Source organism: Rhinolophus sinicus, linkage group LG01 (assembly GCF_036562045.2).
Source record: "Rhinolophus sinicus isolate RSC01 linkage group LG01, ASM3656204v1, whole genome shotgun sequence".
In the NCBI taxonomy this organism is placed as follows: Eukaryota; Metazoa; Chordata; class Mammalia; order Chiroptera; family Rhinolophidae; genus Rhinolophus; species Rhinolophus sinicus.
The window spans coordinates 9,542,350-9,560,329 of record NC_133751.1 but is presented as its reverse complement, the minus strand read 5'-3'; the positions used below and the strand labels follow the sequence as shown (position 1 = coordinate 9,560,329).

The 17,980-nt window shown below is 46.0% G+C and overlaps 1 protein-coding gene across 5 annotated transcripts in view; it reads left to right on the top strand.

The window, feature by feature from the left end:
• ITSN1 (intersectin 1) overlaps window positions 1-12,258 on the top strand; it is a 182,996-nt gene extending 170,738 nt beyond the window's left edge. For all 5 annotated transcript variants that reach the window (XM_019730241.2, XM_019730239.2, XM_074325803.1 and 2 more), the window contains 6 exons: window positions 3,695-3,907; window positions 5,078-5,199; window positions 6,210-6,292; window positions 6,619-6,702; window positions 7,211-7,384; window positions 9,214-12,258. In XM_019730241.2, the coding sequence (XP_019585800.2) occupies window positions 3,695-3,907; window positions 5,078-5,199; window positions 6,210-6,292; window positions 6,619-6,702; window positions 7,211-7,384; window positions 9,214-9,362 (825 nt within the window). In that variant the 3' untranslated portion in view covers window positions 9,363-12,258. The remainder of the gene's footprint in view (window positions 1-3,694; window positions 3,908-5,077; window positions 5,200-6,209; window positions 6,293-6,618; window positions 6,703-7,210; window positions 7,385-9,213) is intronic.
• Window positions 12,259-17,980: the final 5,722 nt, after the last annotated feature.

Genomic DNA, 17,980 nt, shown 5'->3' with positions numbered 1-17,980 from the left:
TCTCTAGCCCGTCGCTTGCCAGTCTCTCTCTGGCTGCTTCCCATCTGCTATTTAGCCCATCCACTGAGTTTTTAATTTCAATTCTTTTCCTTTCCATGTTCAGCAGTTCTATTTATTTTCTCTAAGCTGCTGGTTTCTTTCTTGTGTCTTGTTCCTTGCACAAATGGCCATGCTTCTCATTTATTTCCTAATTCTTTTTAAACATCTGCCTGTATATTTCAAACCTGATCATTCCAATATCTAACGTATGGATCTCTGTCTTCTGTCTGCCGTTTCCGCCAGCCCTTGCCGCACAGGCCTGTTTCTCTGTATGTACTGTGATTTTTGATCGTGGGCTCAATGTTCCTTGGAACTTTATCTGTGGGATCTCTGAGGTCTGAAGTTGCATTCCTCCTGAGAGGAATTAAATTTAGAGGGTTTTTAGGGATCACGTTAGTTGTGTGAATTGTGGTTGTAAACTTGTATGAGCAGCCTTTTGGTTACAAATTCTCAGGGGCATTTTTTTCCCCCTCGACTTATACCAAGGTCAAAAGCAAGCAAGTTTTCTTGCTCATCCCTTCTGCGCTTGAGTTTACATGTCGTTCTTCCTCTGGGGTCTAGCTTTTTGTGATCTCCTGTTAGATTCCTCACCTCACACGGGCCCTGCGTATATCTCCTGTCATTTGTACCCCACGTGGACTTCAAAGTGAAAGCTCAAGGTCACCAGATTTAAGAGAGACCCTCAGGGCTAAAGCCCGCTTTGGGGACTTCTCTTCCAGGGTTTGCATTTTCATTCTGTTTTTGCCTTCTGTACATTTCTTACTTTCATTTTTACCACTTTGCTTATATTTAAAAAGTGCATTTTTTATATTTTACTCAGTTTTTTATATTTTCATTTGGGTGAGTCAGAGTATCTAGTCCACCATACTGCCAGACACAGAGGTCTGTCCTCTAGTTCTTTGCTTCTCTTCTTGTCACTCACCTTTCCTTTAGTTTCATTCAGTCTTTCTGTCTGTTCTCTCACTTTCTCTCTCTGTCTCTGTACACACAGGTACACACATTCACACACGTATGCATCCCATTCACCAGTGTTTACCAAAGTGCCTGGGCAGAATGTGTCTCCCCCACTCACTGTCCCTGTGGCTTCTTCCTTCTCACAAGCTTCAAGGCAGTCACTACCTGAGACGTCACCACCAGTTCCTCCCTGCCCCACCTCCTGTCTGCCTTCAGCGTAGGTGTTGGTTAATAAAATTGTGGGAACAGCTCTGTGGAGACCAAGGTGATGGATGTGGACTCCCATTTTGGAAGTCTGTGTTGATATGCAATGTAGGGGCTTCCATTGGTTGGTTGGCTCACTCATTCATTCATTCATTCATTCATTCATTCATTCATTCATTCAACATTTATTGAGCACCTGCCCATGTGTCATTGCTCGGTACTAAATCTGAGTACATGAAAATCAGTAAGATGTGACCTCCCCTCTCTCAAGGAGCCTATAATCCTGGAAGGGTCAAACCAATATTTTCAGCAAAATATGAAAAATGGTAGGTAGAACTAGGTGCCAAATGTGGGAACATATGACAGGGAGGTAGGGACAGTCATAGAGGGATTGGGGAATATTTGGAGAAGGTAGCACTTGGCTGGTATTGAAGGATCAAGATATCTCTCCTGGAAAGAATCCAGGGGGAGAGCATTTCAGTGGAGGGCACAGCCTGAGCAGGACATGGGTGAGGAATGGAGTGTGACAGCGATAAGGCTTTAAGGCAAGTGGAAGCCAGGACGAGAAAGGCCTGTGTATCATCGTGAGGAGCGTTAGCTTGATCCTGAAGACAGTGTGTCTGAGCAGTCGGCCCAGCAGAAATGCCACCATAGCAGCAGGCACTTGGGAAAGGGACCCACCCTGAGTCTCATGGCTGTAGTCGGGGGGACTCAGTGAGGCCTGGCTCTTCATCGTAAAACATTAAGAATAAAATAAACTCTGTCATTTGCTTTTTGTGGCTTCTATACCCTCTTTGGAATAGACTGTTGTCCTTCTTTATCGGTCAGTCTTTCCTCGGTTTCGTTTTGCCTGTACTGTGTTCACAACCATGGAAAGGGGCCACGGTGCCCTCTGTTTCCTGGCCCAGATCTGGACACACACCAGTGATTAAGTTTCAATTAAACGCTGTCGTTGGTGTTCTTGTCTGTGCCCAATTCATACGTAGTCAGTGTTAGCCTGGCCACGTGAAGGCCCTAACCTTTGAGTATGAGTGAACGACACCATCTTTAAGTGATCCAAGTTGACTTTTCTTGATTCATTGTCCCCCAGTGGCTTGAACTCTGTCTTGGCAGGCCCAAAGGGCTCCTGTTTTAGAGAGACTGTCAGAGCCCGCAGGGATGAAGAATACCCTTTGAAGGCTCCAGCTGGGGTGTCACCGTTAGTCTTTTAGGCTCTCTCAGAGCCTCAGTGGGAGGCTAGAGGCCCTCCTTCCTCCTTGTACCTGAGAGCGAGGTGGAATGGCCACTCTTCCTTGGTGCCTATAGGTCTCTGGTCACAAAGGCCCTGCCACTTCTCTCACATTGGAGGCAGACAGCTGGCCACCTGCATCTCTTGGGGGATGCATGTTGTGAACCCCATCACCTCTTCACAAATAGTGTCCTCGTGGAGGTCTGTAAGGTTTGTAGCTCTGGAGAGAGCCTCAACCTTGAATGCTGCTGGATGGAACATCTGGCTGTGGACAGGTGGGGACCAAATGATGCCTGCCTGGCTCATATCACTGCCCGGGCACAGCTGTGGACTTCCCCTCCCTCAGTCTCCCCCTGCTGTCTAGAATAGACTGTTGTCCTTCTTTATCTAAAAAGGGGACCTTTGTGAGGTGTCTCTGCCTCAGTATCCCTCTGTCCCTTTAGAACCTGCTCACATGAGATGATAGAGCCTCCCATAGAGCGTGAGATGATGGAGCCCATCGGGATGATAGAGCATAGGATGATAGAGCCCTGTGGGATGAGAGAGCTGCATTTTAGCAGTCAGGGCCATCTCTAAGGTTTGGGAAGTGGCAGGAAGAGAGCTATCCTCTTCATGTTTTCAGGACCAGTGAGTTGGGTGAGATTTAATATGCACCAACGCAATATCTGTTCTGCTTGACTTTGAGGCATCACTCAGCACCACTGAGTTTTACAGTCACCTACATCCTAGTGGCCTGGCTCTCAGCGGTACCTTGGAAAGTAGTATTTGTCCTGTGAAATTGTGCACAGAGTTGCTGCTGCTTTCCAGAAGTCCAAAAGACTGTTTGAACCTGTGCAGGGCCATCACTGGAACAGGTTCACGCCACCTCCAGCAGGCCACTGTGCACACAGCACATACTCATCGAGGTAGCTGAGAGCTGAGTATTTTCTTCCTGTTGTCCAGGTTCCCCACACATAAAAGGGAGAAGAGCACCAATCACCCAAAGACACTAGCAAACCCCCAGGGGAAAAGCATTAGGAATCATAACCAAGACTCATCTTGACACTCAGAATCCCAGAACCATCCCTTTGACCTACTGTGACTTCTTGCCTCCCAAAGGCACTGCCTGGAGTCTTCAGAGCAGTCCTTTGCTGTGAGCCTCAGCTACAGGTCCACCTGGGCCCGGCCCCAGCTGCTGATGGAGCCCATGCTTTCAGATGCACAAAAACCAAAATCAAAACATGACCTGACTTCACTGTGTCTTCTTTGGGTTTTGTTTTCCTTTCTCAGCAACTTGTGTTCAATTCAGTGACCAATTGCTTGGGGCCACGCAAGTTTCTGCACAGTGGGAAACTCTACAAGGCCAAGAGCAACAAGGAGCTGTACGGCTTCCTCTTCAACGATTTCCTCCTGCTGACCCAAATCATAAAGCCCCTGGGCTCTTCTGGCACTGACAAAGTCTTCAGCCCCAAATCTAACCTGCAGTATAAAATGTACAAAACAGTAAGTTGGATTCTAGATTGCCATATCAGGGTTGATGTGCGGGGGAGGAGAAGGCTCCAGAAGGAGTCAGAGTATCAGCAGAGTTCTGGGGCTGTGGTCTAGAGGAGAAGGTGAAGGGGTGAGCCAGGTTTTAGGGTGCAGTTCCAGTACAGGCACACCTCATTTTATTGCTCTTCGCTTTATTGCACTTCACAGATGTTGCATTTTTTTACAAATTGAAGGCAAGACCCTCCCCCAGCAAAAAGATGACGACTCGCTTTTTTTTTTTTTTGCTTTATTGGAGAGGTCTGGAACTGAACCTGCAATATCTCGGAGGTGTGCCTGTATTATCAGAAAAGTAGCAACCCTCAATTTGATTGACAGAACATCTATTAGCTGCCAAATGTCTGCTGTGGGTTCCCCAGACATGACGAAGACACACCCTGCCCTGGCGGGGCTCACGGTCGAGTGTACAGATGAGGCAGGAGTGGGAAAGGTTGGGAGTAGAGCCCCCACTGTGTGTGAGCACCCACCTTCCAAACATTCCCAGATCCCCCTCCAAACTCCTCAAGGTCGCATGAATCATCTGTGCCCCTCACCTGTTCCCATAATAGCCAATCTAAACGGTCCACGTGTGGAGAATTCTCCTAGGCTGCTCACTGGGTCTGCTCCTCCGTGCATGTCTGTGTGTGTGTCTTCGTGTCATGGGATTTTGTTTTTCTAAATTTGTCTCTGTGGGGGTGTTCTTATAGATGAATTTTCTCTGAAGCAGCCATTAGCATTATTTGGCAGGAAACAATAATGTACCTAGGTAGCTTGTCACTAGCCACTTTGTATGAAAATCTTTGGAGGGAATTTCTTGAAGTAAAGTTGATGGAGGCTGTTTGCTGATTAGGATAAGCTGTGGGAAAAACAGACCAGTTATTCTGAAGGACTTAAAAAACACCTGCAAAATGGAGGGGGAGAAAATCCATATTTCTAATTTGTAACATATGAAAATTGATACAACACAAAATCATTATTCTACTAGAGTTTACTGGAACACACACAGACACACACCCTCACCCTCAGTCTAGGGTACTGGAAACACACACACACACACTCACACACTCACACTCACACTCACACTCACAGTTTACTGGAACACACAGGCACAGTTTAGTTTTATAATGCCTGTGCATTATTTTTCAGCCTATTTTCCTCAATGAGGTTTTAGTAAAATTACCCACTGACCCTTCTGGAGATGAACCCATCTTCCACATTTCCCACATCGACCGCGTCTACACCCTCCGAGCAGAAAGCATAAATGAAAGGTAAGACCTGCCACCTCCCTGGGCCTGAGCACCAGGACCACGGGGGACATTTAATTAATCAGCAGGTCCCAAGAATCCCCCAGTTGCAATACCGTAATCTCTGTCTGGAGAGGCCGGGGGAAGTCTTAATGCTTTCTTCTAGAGCCTCACAAAAGTTTGACATGTGGCATGAATTTTTCAAAATAAAATGAATTGAAATTAATTTTGCTTGAGAATTCTTTTTTGGTAGAAATTGTCAGCATTCTTTAAGATAAATGGAGCATGTCAGGTTTCCCAGGTGGCAGAAACCGAAAGGAATGCGATTTAGGGACTAATAGGACCACCCAAGCCCAACCCCCTCGTCAGCTGGCTCACTTGGACAGACATTCTGGATCCTAGAGCTGTGGGTGTTTTGCTTCAATCATGTCTTCAAGACTCTGTCCTGGAGCCAAATGAAATAGATCATTTTCTGAAGGGTGAACTTGACCCAAGGCCAACATTCCAAAGAGCATTTGTGCCAAGTAAGAAAACGGGCCAGAGTTATTGTACATATGGTTCTCTGAAAAATGAAGAAGAAAGTGTCATGCCAAAATGCTTGCCCAGTGTGTGTTTGCTCCTTCATGTAAAGTGTTTCCTTATCTGGGAAATGGTTTTCGTTCTTCCCTTGGATGGTTTAGTAGGAGAGAACCTTCTGGCCTTATTGGATTAGGGAAATATGTGATGCTTTTCAATAAGGGAGAGAGAGGAATTGTGTGCTTATATCTCCTCTAGGACGGCATTTATCATAGATTTTCTTGCATGCGGACACCAGTGCAGGTCTTGAATACATCAATAAAAATGTCACACATGCCTTTCTTATTAATGGTAGGAATAATTATTAGCATCATGTGACATAAATCCAGGCTTTCTTTCCCGAGCCTTTGTTGTTAAAATCAAACGAACAAAGCAGAATCCTGGAAACTGCACTGAAACAGACCTGAAGCCTTTCTCCAGAGTTCTGTTTGGCACCTTTCTGTCTTTTCCTTTCCAAGGACTGCCTGGGTGCAGAAAATCAAAGCTGCTTCTGAACTCTACATAGAGACCGAGAAAAAGAAGCGGGAGAAGGCGTACCTGGGTAATGCATTGCTCCCCAGCATGGACCGGGCTTCCTGCAAAGCTGGGGCAGAGGGCCACTTGGTGGGGCCCAGAATCCTTAGAGCTGGAAGACGGGCCTGGAGGTAGAGAAGTCTGAGATAGGATGGAAGTGGGGGGGAAGAGAGTGGGGTGCAGGATGAGGGGTGGAAGGCAAATTCCAGGAGCTAGGAAGCAATTGTTTAAGGAGAGGAGAGCAGAATTCTTCTTGAAGGGGGGCAGGTACACAAAATAGAGCATGAGGCAAGCAGGGATGGAAAGGTGTCAAATGTTAAAATGAAACATGTGTTGTTTTTCCTGCTGTCATAGTCCGTTCCCAAAGGGCAACAGGGATTGGAAGATTGATGGTGAATGTTGTTGAAGGCATTGAGCTGAAACCCTGTCGGTCACATGGTAAGGACCCAAGAAGCACCCCCCGACCTCCCAGCACGTGTTCAAGGTAGAAGCCTTTTCTGCATCCTCCCCGCCCCCCACTCCTGGCTTTAAATCAAGTGTGCTATTTCCAGAATCCCAAATTTCCTTCCAGAATTGGTTTTTCTAGCACTTATTAAAAACCTAGAGATTTTTATTCCTTTTTTTTTAAGTCCTTTCCGCTGTTATGTTTTTCAGAGAGGTCTGAGTGGCTGCCTTAGATGCAATCTAAGGCTGATGCAAAGAGACAGGAAAGGCGCAGTTTCAAAGCCCACTCATCTAATTATTTATTCTTAGTTTTATTATAATGCTGAATGGTGGGAGTTTTGTCCTGGATTCTCCGTTTTATGCCACTTACGAAGCACGGCAATGGAGGGGTATAAAAATAGGTGTAGAGGAAAGTGGTACCCACTGTGGCGGTGACCCCACCACACTGTGCCCAGAAGAGCCTGCGGCCTGGCAGGAGTTGAGCAGGCTCTGTTCACTCTAGGGAAGAGTAACCCGTACTGTGAGGTGACCATGGGCTCCCAGTGTCACATCACCAAGACGATCCAGGACACTCTGAATCCCAAGTGGAATTCCAACTGCCAGTTCTTCATCAAAGACCTGGAGCAGGAGGTCCTCTGCATCACGGTGTTTGAGAGGGACCAGTTCTCTCCAGATGGTGAGTAGAGAGGCCCCCCCCCCTCCCCACCGTGGGGCCCTTCCTCCTTCCCCATCATGAGTAAATATTTTCTACCTGGAAACTTGGTGCCCAGAATTGCTTATGCTTCCCTCCAGGGAGATGAGGTTGGCATAAGACAAGACTCAGCCTCCCCTAAAAGGAAGCCTTCCGTGATGCTGGTGCATCTCAGGGAATTGGACAGAGCATGCTCAGTCTAGAGTGGTCCAGCTCCCCTAGACAAACACCATGGTCCTATGCTTCCCCAAAGCAGGTGACTGCAAAGAGGGCTACCCCCAATAAACCTCAGCCCAGCCCATGAATCCTTGGCCATAAGCCAGTGGTGAGAATGGATAAAACTAGCCAGTTGAGCAAGAAGAACGTTAGCGCACAATAGGTGTGGCAGAATCAATCAGTGTCCTTTGGGTGACGTTTCTGGTTAATCAAATGGATGGAACTGTGTTGGGTGCATCCTGCCTTCAACCAACTTCCTCTTTCTGCTTTGGGCCTAGAAAAGAATGGATCTGGCCAATGATTCCAATAAACTCTCTTCCTCAACCCAATAAAAACCAGAGAGTATGTTTAAAGATTACGGTCTCAATTTAATTATATTTGACGGAGGATAATTAAATGCAAGGAGTGAGGGTCTAATGCTAGCATGATCTGTGCAGGGCTTAAAACGTTCCGTGTGGCTTTTGTCTTTTAGAACTTTTATATGAATTATCTCATGGTGAGTAGATGGTACTGGTCACGTAGCTGGCTATGTTAGGACATGGCCAGGGCAGTCTGACTCCCAAGTCTGGGCTCTTCACCACTGTTTTATTGTCAGTTTTTATTCTGACAAGTGAACGTTTGAGGTTAAGTTGTTTTGTTTTGCTTTTTTATAGTGAAATATCATGACACAATGACAACTCCACTAGGGTGTAAGTTGAAAAGCCTAGTGTAGTTCTTACATCAGCGATTACTTCCATACCATGCACAGAGGGGAAAAATAAACCTGTATCTGTCCACCAGAAAAACTTCCCAGGTTTTAAATGGGAACATTGAAAAAATGTTGTTTCCTATACAGGAGCACCTGGATCATAGTATATTCCAATAAATAATTGTCCAATGAATAAATGAAGGAATTAATGGTCTGGAGGTCCATGGAACAACATGGTGTATTTGCATAGCACTTAAAAAATTTTCAAACATAGTCATATCCATTCTCATACTGACAGTCAATATTTGTGAAAAGTGGTGTTGAGATTGTTCTGGGAGCATTGCTGGAAGCATGCAGCTCCTGTGTTGTCCCCTCCTTTCCTGTCCCCTCACACTTGCTCTCTGTCACATGGAGAGGGGCATATCAAAACTGAGCCAGCTCACCATCCTTGACTTTTCTGAAAGGGGCACAACATCACAAAGCACGCTCCTGTGACAACCTCTGGGAGAAATGGCTGTTTCATTTTTGTCCCAGAAACAGTTGTCTTTTTTGTGTGTGATTTCTTTAAATTCCACGCGCATTGCAGATTGTGCAGCTGGTACGACCTCTGGTTTTGCATCACCTGCCAGGCAGTTTATAGCCCTTTGGAGGGCTCCAGGTGTGAAGGAAGTCATCGTCTGTTTTTAGCTCCTTCTAGATTCTCCTTTGTCCCCACCCTGGCGTCCTTTTCTTTTCAGTCCATTTAAAAATTATCCTCTGTCATTGTAATTCATGGATTCCTGTAAAACAACCTAGCTCCCTTTTGGAAGAAGGGAGAGCATAACCATTCACTGGGAAATTTCCAGTATGCCAAATACACACCTTGAAGGGAAGGGATCTGCTCTCTGAACAGGGTCTGTTCTCCTTTCAGATTTTTTAGGTCGGACGGAGATCCGCGTAGCAGACATCAAGAAGGACCAGGGTTCCAAGGGTCCAGTTACCAAGTGTCTCCTGCTGCACGAGGTCCCCACAGGAGAGATTGTGGTCCGCTTGGACCTGCAGTTATTTGATGAGCCATAGGGAGTGGGCTCAGGGCCTACTTCAGTTCCAGCCCGAGCCAGCAGATGCCGTCTGCAATCGATGTTGCTTTTCTAAGACCACTGTTTGGTGTTCAGCCACAGGGCAACAGGACGGTGAAGACAGGCCCGTTACGGATTCTGGGAATAATTCTTGACAATCCTTCCCCCCCAGACAATTTCCCATTTTATGAAACAAACCTGTTTCGTTTGTCCTCACTTCAGGTCTCGCCATGGCTTCTAAGGTCTTTGAAATCCCGTAGCTCCCAGCCAGGTTTGGTTGGGAGTCTGGCCCGTGCCTGGGCCTGAGGCATGGTTCCGGTTACTATAAAAATAGATTTATAAATGCAATGTCTGTATTTTTGGAGAACTCATAACCCTCCTATTTCTTACCTCTGCCAGCCCCCAGTAGGCTCCTTGACCTATGATGCCTAGTCGTTGGTGTATTTAGGAAAAATTATTGGTCCTGCCACTGCTTCAGAATCTCATTTCCCCACTGGGACCTTATCTGAAATGCTGCCCTGGATCGGATCACTTGGGCAGGTGGTGTCCTGAGGGGACACTGCACTAGCTCTTTGAAGAGCTGGTCCATGGAAGATTCCAGCAGCTGTGTTGTTACAGCCATTCTAGTCCCCTCCGGGTCTTATATTGATAGATGTCGATGAAAACTATCATGAGCTTCAATCAGGTGATTTGATTCTGATTTCCAGCATAGTGGGAAGATGGTTAAGGAAGCTTGTTATCTGTAGAGTTCTATCTGCTGGATCAGATCATTGCAGGTCACCTGAAAGACCACGACGTCACGGCGTCGCTGGGTCCTGGTTGCCGGCCCACTTGGATAACTCTCTTTTGGTTTGGAGGTCCTGTGATATTTCATGATGAGAGTCCCTGATGGTGACCAGCTCGGAGCCTATTCTTGCTTGAATATTCCGCGTCTTGACCTTCATGGGAAATTTCAGCAGCTGCTTTGGTACGTTCCCTAAAAAGGCATCCCCAAGGTATGACAAGGAAAAGTGACAATCGGAAAGCGGGTGGACAGATGTGAAGGAAATCCACCACGTGGTGGGGGAAAGACCCCAGGAACACGCAGCTGCACAAGTCTGGGGAGGAAAGCCCAAGACTGCGCCCCACACTGCACCCCACACAGCCAACCTCTCACTAATGGGCATCCATGGGCTTGTTGCCAGTCAGGAGTGTATGACCACGTGCCAACCTGTCTGCTGTGAGTTCTTTGATTCCCCCCCCCCCTTAAATGCCAGGAGATAGGCTGGTTAACTAGTTCATAACTTGATTTGCTAAGGAAAAGTGTGGGTCATTTTTTGTTTGCATGTTAATGTTCGCATAACCCCAGTTCGTTGTGGTCAAGAAATGTTCTTTGCATGTCCTCTTGGTACTGGAGTCTAGCTTTCCTGTGGTTGATGGTATTCTCTTTGATTGTAGGTCCTTAGAAGTTATTAGGGTTGTAGAAGTGCTTTATAAATGGTAGCATCAACATAGTGGCCGAGTACCTACTCTGTCGGGAACTGAACGCATAGTGTCACGATTTCCCATCAGAGCCCTGTCATATTTCAAGCAATTTCACAAATGTGTGTGTTGGAAAGAGCAACAAAGTTTACATTTCATACTTTACAAAAAAACACTTTATTATTTATTTATTGAAGATAGTGTAGAATTTTATATCAAGAACAACAGACATACGTATTTTTTGAAACAAGCAGACGTACCCTTTAGGTAGAAACTTTCAACTGAACACATTACAGACCAAGTTTAACTTCACAGCATGCGTTTGTTTACCACTTCATAGCAGAAAACATGGTTAAAATACTTTACGTTTATATTTTTTGATGTTGTTAAGAAACTGTTTTAAATTAAATCTATAAATAGCCGTACAACTCATGCTTTCCTATTTCTATAATCAATACAGTTTGTTCAGTGTATTTATGAAGGATATGTTACTGTGGTAGAAAAAAAGTTTTAAATGTGTTATGGGGTAGCATTGGGTCACCATCCCGTCCCCTTTCTTTCTGTTCTCCCTCTTCTTCATTGACTTCCTTGGCGTGTCAGTGTTGGGGATGGATCCATGTAGGTAGGGTATGATGTGCACAGCGACAAACGTCTCGTCACCCTTTTAGTTCTGCCGGGTCACGCACTTGCAGAGTCCCGTTATCAGAATGAAGGTAGCATGCAAAGCAATATGTGAGTCTTTTTCCCCAAGTGACTACACTGAGCATCCCTGAGATGCTCCTTCAGAATAGCAATTCGGCATTAGTGTCCTTGCACTCACTGGTGTAACCTGTACTGTGACGGGTCATCCTTCTGGATGAGATAGGCTGGCTCTCAGATCCAGCTGTGACTCATGACTCGTGTCGTGGGTAGAGGAAGGTGGCTGATGCGTGGAGCCTCACACTCTCCGACCTCTATTCCATCACTTCTGTCTTTTTGGCTGCCAGGGCTAAGTGTCACAGAGACCAAATGTCCCTTGCCAATAAGCAATCTGTCACCTAGCTCTTTGCTTTCTCAACACAGGGTATCTCTAGGCCTCTGCACCCTGGCATTGTGTCCCCAGCTCTCTGCCCTCTTCTCTGAGCCATCTTGACCTCTAGCCCAACCAGGGAATTTTCTGCTCACAGGGCTGTGCCCTGACAGGAGCCCTTGAGCTGGGTCTTCGTAGACCAGAAGTCCTGAAGGGACAATCCATATGCCAGTCTCTCTGGGGCAGCGTTACTGGCTGGTATTGTCTCCCCTAGCATGCAGGTAGGACATACCATCTCCTGGGACCAGATCTCCTATGACCACGAGAGCCTGGAAGATGTGGTTCATTCAGATCCTGGGCTGGCCTGCCATGGGAATGAGGGACCTCTCTAGCTGGGGATGCTCAAGGAACTGGGGCCAGCCTTCCTTGTTTGACTGTCCTCTGACGGCAGAGGAGAAAGCTGTGCTCCCAAAGAACATTAATGTTAAACAGGGTATTTTTTTTCTTCTTTGCTTTTTGAGCAACTTAAGCATAACCTAACTATGCGAAAGTAACTGATTTTTCTGGTTGAGTAGTACTGGATTTAAGTTCTCATTTTCCCTCAGAAAATGGGTACATTGACTACTTGCGTTGTGTCTTATCTCGGTAACCTAGTAACAAAACCCCAGGTGTCCTCTGGGATGGGAGTGAGGTCAGGGGGTTAGGTGCTGGGGACACCAGGGAAGAACAATTACAGGTCTGCCATCCAAGCCCGGGCAGTCAGCTATCTCTCCAGGAGCTGACTGGGGCAAGCATAAAGCACTGACCATACAGAGTGGGGGTGTTCTAGAATCTGAAGGGGCTGGAGAACGGGGAAATGGATAAGGTGCTCCTGGTTTTATTTGAAGGGTGAAGATCTTGGAGTATATTTTAGAGTTTGCCAATAACTTGTGTGAGGAGAAGACTTCTCTATGTCTACTCCAGATAGTTTTTTCTGGTTGATTCAATAAGAAAATTTGTTTTGGGTATGTAGCAATTTTAGGAATTTCCATTGGAAACAGCAAGTAAGTTTTTCTTTCCTTTTTATCTATTTTTTATTTTATGTTATTTTATTTATTTTATCTTACATTTTCAGCTCTCTTCTCCTTTGGGTCTGGAGATGAGCTTTACAGCAGATACTACACTTTGAAATGGCCACCTGCATGCTTTAGAGGTAGCAGGGTCATTTCAGATTTGAGGCGAGTGTGAAGGTAGCAGTGGGTCTGCTTGCTCTGATGTACTTGTTTTACAAGTTGAGAGCCTCCTATGCCAGAAGGTGAGGCCATGAAAATAAACAAGCCTGTAGATTAGCTCCTACCAGGCAGAAGCGTAATCGGCAGCACCAGAAACCAGCGACTCTGTGAAGCCCTCAGACGCGATGGCCTGTGGCGCCCCGAGAGGTATTTGGTAAAAGCAACACTTTTTCTTTGTACCCTCAGTGTTGAAATGCCTGTGGGGCTTCTCCTTACTGCTGGGAATGGCTCAGGTCAGCTGCCAAAACTCAAGACTCACCTGGCAGTGCCCTGAGCCATGTTTTGTGGGGCCACTTAGTGTTGTGTAGAGTTGGGATGTTTATTTGAGCTAGAGGCAAGGAAAGTTCTAGAATTCCCACATTGTATCAGATCCAGGATATATTTGTAAGTCACCAGGCTTGACTAAGGTACATAACCTGATATCTTTAGGAGACAGAATCTACTCCTAACAAGCATGGAAAATTTATCTCACTTGAAGGAGAGAAACACCTAATAGCTCTTTATCTCAGGAGCATTAAAACTCAGATACCAACACGTTGGAAAGTCTTATCTCTGGGTTGTGATCTCTCCCTAACCTGGTCAATAAGGCTAGTCATTCATCCAAGGAGTCCCCATCCTGGGCTATTGTCCCAAGGGCGTGGGAGGTGAAGTGGAGGGACCTGCCTTTGTGGCATTCATGGCCTAATTATAGATCTAATTTTAAGTCACTGAAATAACACCCACCACCTTGTAAAAATTCACCTGCACCTCCAAATAATGATTTCAGTGACATGCAGATTCAATGAGTTCCTCCCTCTTTACTCTGGCTTTGGGGAACCAGGTAAATAAATACCCACATAATAATTTTTTCGACACTATGTGTGGTTGCCATGTTTCAGGGTAAATTTGCCCCTACTGTATGTTAGGGTGTTTTGTGAGTTGTTTTTAATAGAATTCTGTTCTACTTTCTATACCAGCCTATGTTGTTAATATCATCTGAATAGTGTGACTATTTTAGTATTCAAAGCCCACCAAGTAAAACTGTTTAGAAATGGGCTTATTTGGCCAGCTTTGAAAAACTTGAGGCTTTCTCTGATATTTACGGAGCATTAACCAGTAACCAAGCTTTCTTTTTATGCAGTGGTAGGAATGCATATTCTTCTAGGAACCCTGGTTTTGTACTTTTATCATTCAAAAAAAAAAAATTCCTGTGCGGCTGTGTTTCTAAAACTACGTTCCTTTTCATTTCTCCTCTTGTACTCAAATCCCTTGTTTCCTCCTGTTTCTGTGTTTAAATAGAATGGGGGACTAGGGCAAAGAGGATGATACAGGAACCAGAGAAAGGGTGGTGGGTGGTTTGCAGAGTCTGATTGAGGAGCCAGCAGCTGCCTCTCTACCCTCTGATACCACTAGGGGGCAGTCTCCCTGTTGAAAACCTGTAGGTCCCGCCGGCAGATCCCAGGGTGCTGGCTCCACCTACCGCCGCTCCAGGGCATTGCTCTTGGGTAAATCACAGCTCCAGCTTGCTGGTGGTCTGAGACTGATGGCAGGAGAAGGAAATTAGTGGTGGACGTAGGACTTGATGCCAGCACTCCTGGGGTACCTAGTGGCACTTTGCCCTTCCCTGCTGTTGGGGTTGGGGCTCTACCAGGGTCCTCAGCCTTCCCACCTTTTCTGCATCTGATTTGGTGAGAGCCCCTAAGATCCAGCCCTGCCAGGGCCTCGGGTGTAAGTTGGAGGTGGTCTCCCCACTGCTGGGCTGATCTCCAGGCCGGGTGGCCGGAGTTGGTACTATCTCCCCAACACGGGTTCCAGAAGTCAGGTCCCCTGTATGTGGATTGGATAACAGAGTCCCTACTGGGAGACTTGAACTTCTGGAATTTCAGATGTGAATTGCGGTGGGGGGATGCAGAAGCTCACCATAGGATGTCTGTGTGTGTGTGTGTTTGCGTTTGCATGGGCGCCAGGGGAAATGGACAGATATGTGACCTGAACAGGGAAACAGATTGGTCTGCACTTCCCATTGTCCTTCTCAGGACCTGCTACATAATTTGTGGGCCGAGTGCAAAACGAAAATGTGAGGCTCCTTGTTCAAAATGATTGAGCATTTCAAGGTGGTGACAGCAGAGAATTAAACCAAGCGTGGGCCCTTCTAAGCACGGTGTCCTGTGTGACTGCACAGGCCATACACGCACGGAGCCGACCCTGATCACACTGTATTTTCAGTTGCTTCTTGAAGCAGGTAGGACTTCGTTATATGTCTTCTTACTTTGTAAAGTCTCCCTGGCAGGTTGTGGAGAGCAGGGCTGACATACTTTTCAAAATGTCTGTTTTGATTTCGTAAACGCGCACATGGTCTGCACTAATCAGAGGGTACAGGACCCAAGCCCCTGTTGACAGATGTGCCTAGAGGCAGGAGAGAGAATCATCTGCCTAGTCTCTGGGCTCCCATGCAGGGTGGGCCACGAGGCGCCAAGAGGCTTTGGAGCTTTTACCAGTTAACCCACTAATTTGAAACAAAACCCTTCCTTTTGGTCTTTCATCACCCACTGAGGGCTTTTGTCTCCTTTCCTGGTAGGACAGAGAGGCTTTTCCAGCCTCTCCTTCAAAGCGACCATCAGGGTAACAGGGACGGTGGGGGAAGTGTTCAGTGCCCCTTCCCCAGAGGCTGGTTCCTCCATTGCCACTCCCTGGAGAGAGACAGTGCGTGGAGCCAGCTGCCTCTCTGCCCTGGCTGGGCCCAATAGTCCACAGATGTCTGCTTCTGAGAGGCAGTGACTGCCCAGCTGGGCTCTCCCCAGAGAATCCCCATATGGCTTTTGAGGGGGGTGATGTCAGGAGAGAGGAAAGAACCCACTGTGTGAGTAACCTTGAGTTCCAGAAGACCACAGCTCCTGGAGGCAGATGGTCTTGTCTTGGTCCTGCCGTGTGCTTGTTGTTGCTTTCTTTCACAGCTTTTTCTTGTACTGGGCTGGATGCTCCAAAACCTTTGACATTCTGCTTGTTCTTTGCAGCTCAATCTCATTTCTACACACACAGAGCAATAATCCTTTCCACGTCTCTTGATTCTGTCTGGGATTATAAAGTTTGTTAAGTAAAGAATTCGACAGAAAGCTGAACAGAAACTGCAAATTCATCTTGTGTGGATTTGCGTCACTTTGAACGAAATAGCAAATTGTAGCTTTGTTTCTACATGTAATGAATCTTTCAAGTGACTGAAAGTTCAGAAGGTGTTATCTAGAAGCATTTGATAAATATTGTCAGCATTCGTTTTCATGAATGAACATTTTTGATGTATATTTTATAAATCAACATCCTTAAAATGTTATCTGCTAAATGTTCACTGTGTCAGAAAGCAGATATTCTAGTAAGATCTTTGGTAGTGATATTTTTTTTTTACACATGCATTTAAAACATACATTGCCAATAGCCCAAGTGTCTTTGAACTGTGAAACCAACTTCAGATCTTGTCCTCTGAAGCTCCAGCCAGCTGGTCTGCACCTTCCTGGCCCCTTCTTCCTATTCCTTCTCAGCCCTGGGGAGATAGAGTAGTTGGCAATCATATAATTCATGCTGTATTGCCTTACCTACATTAGCTTTGGACCCGCACATCTATAGGTGGTCAACATATATGTAAATACATGTATACGGATGAGATATCTGCAACAAAAATATCCCGTATATGGTAATCAGCCCATAGCTTCTGGTTTCTTGCATTTTATGCAGTTTCCAGCTAAGAAAAATGCAACATTCCACTACATAAAGTGAAAAAGTTGTGCTCTTTAAACAGTTTGTTATGAAATCTCTGCTGTATGTTTATGGGAATGTCCATGACTAAATGTATATCTGGTATGTAAGAGGCTATCTGTTAAATGTTGCAAAAACTAACAGATTCTGTAGTCAAACATATTTAACTTGTTATTGTAAAATGTGATTTGTCATTGAGAGATTATTTTTCTGTATGTATATGAGAGTATTTTAGGTATCTAATTTAAGTGCATAAAACTATAGAAAAATATTTAAAAATCTATTCCAGAAGTAGAAAATGCTTAATCAGATTACTTGGGTAATGTGACTTCTGGGTCACCCTGTACTGTTCTCTTTCTGGATAGATCAGTGTATCCCTTTGGTGTTTGCATTTTCAATGAAATTTCCTGGGGCGTCTTCACTGTCTTCAGCACAGAGCAACCTCCTGGATGCCCGGGTCCCTGGTGGAGATGCCAGGGGCAGGAAGCCTCCTCCTCTTTCCTTTCCCCTTTCCAGAAAAGGGTCGGAAGTCCAGACTGTTTCTGGGTCACAAACCTATACTTGCCACCAGAAATGTCTGTCCCTGCAGGCCACCTAGGGAGGGATGGAGTGTAAACCCCCATGAAACTCAATGTCTAAACCCCTGAGAGATGCATTTGGAAGTCGTTTCAGAGGGTGGCAACCTGGTTGTCCAGCCTCTGCTATCAGGCAGGAAATGATGCATTGGTGAAATAGCCAGTTCCTGGTGAGATGGGGGCATTGCGTAAGGATATCACTGTTTGTGGAAAGTTTAGGGCTGATGACTTGAAAGACCATATAGGGAGTTGTGAGCATTAGCTTTCCAACATTTCTTCCCAGAAGTTGTATGCTTCTGAATGCTGCCAACCAACAGTGGAAGTCCCTATTGATAGGCCTGAACTTGGCGAATGCTGGGGTCCAAGTGACTTCCTGGACTTCGAGGGTCTGGGGAGCTGTGATTTCCAGAAGCTTCCTGGAATCTGTTATCATACAATAACCTGCAAATCACCTTGAGGAACTGCCCATGTGGATGTAGCTGACTTTATTTCCAAAGATGGAGCCGTTTAGAGATCTCCTTGTTCAAGCAAAGCCTGGGAGCGCCATCTCAGGCCAGCCAGCAGGACTAGATAAACT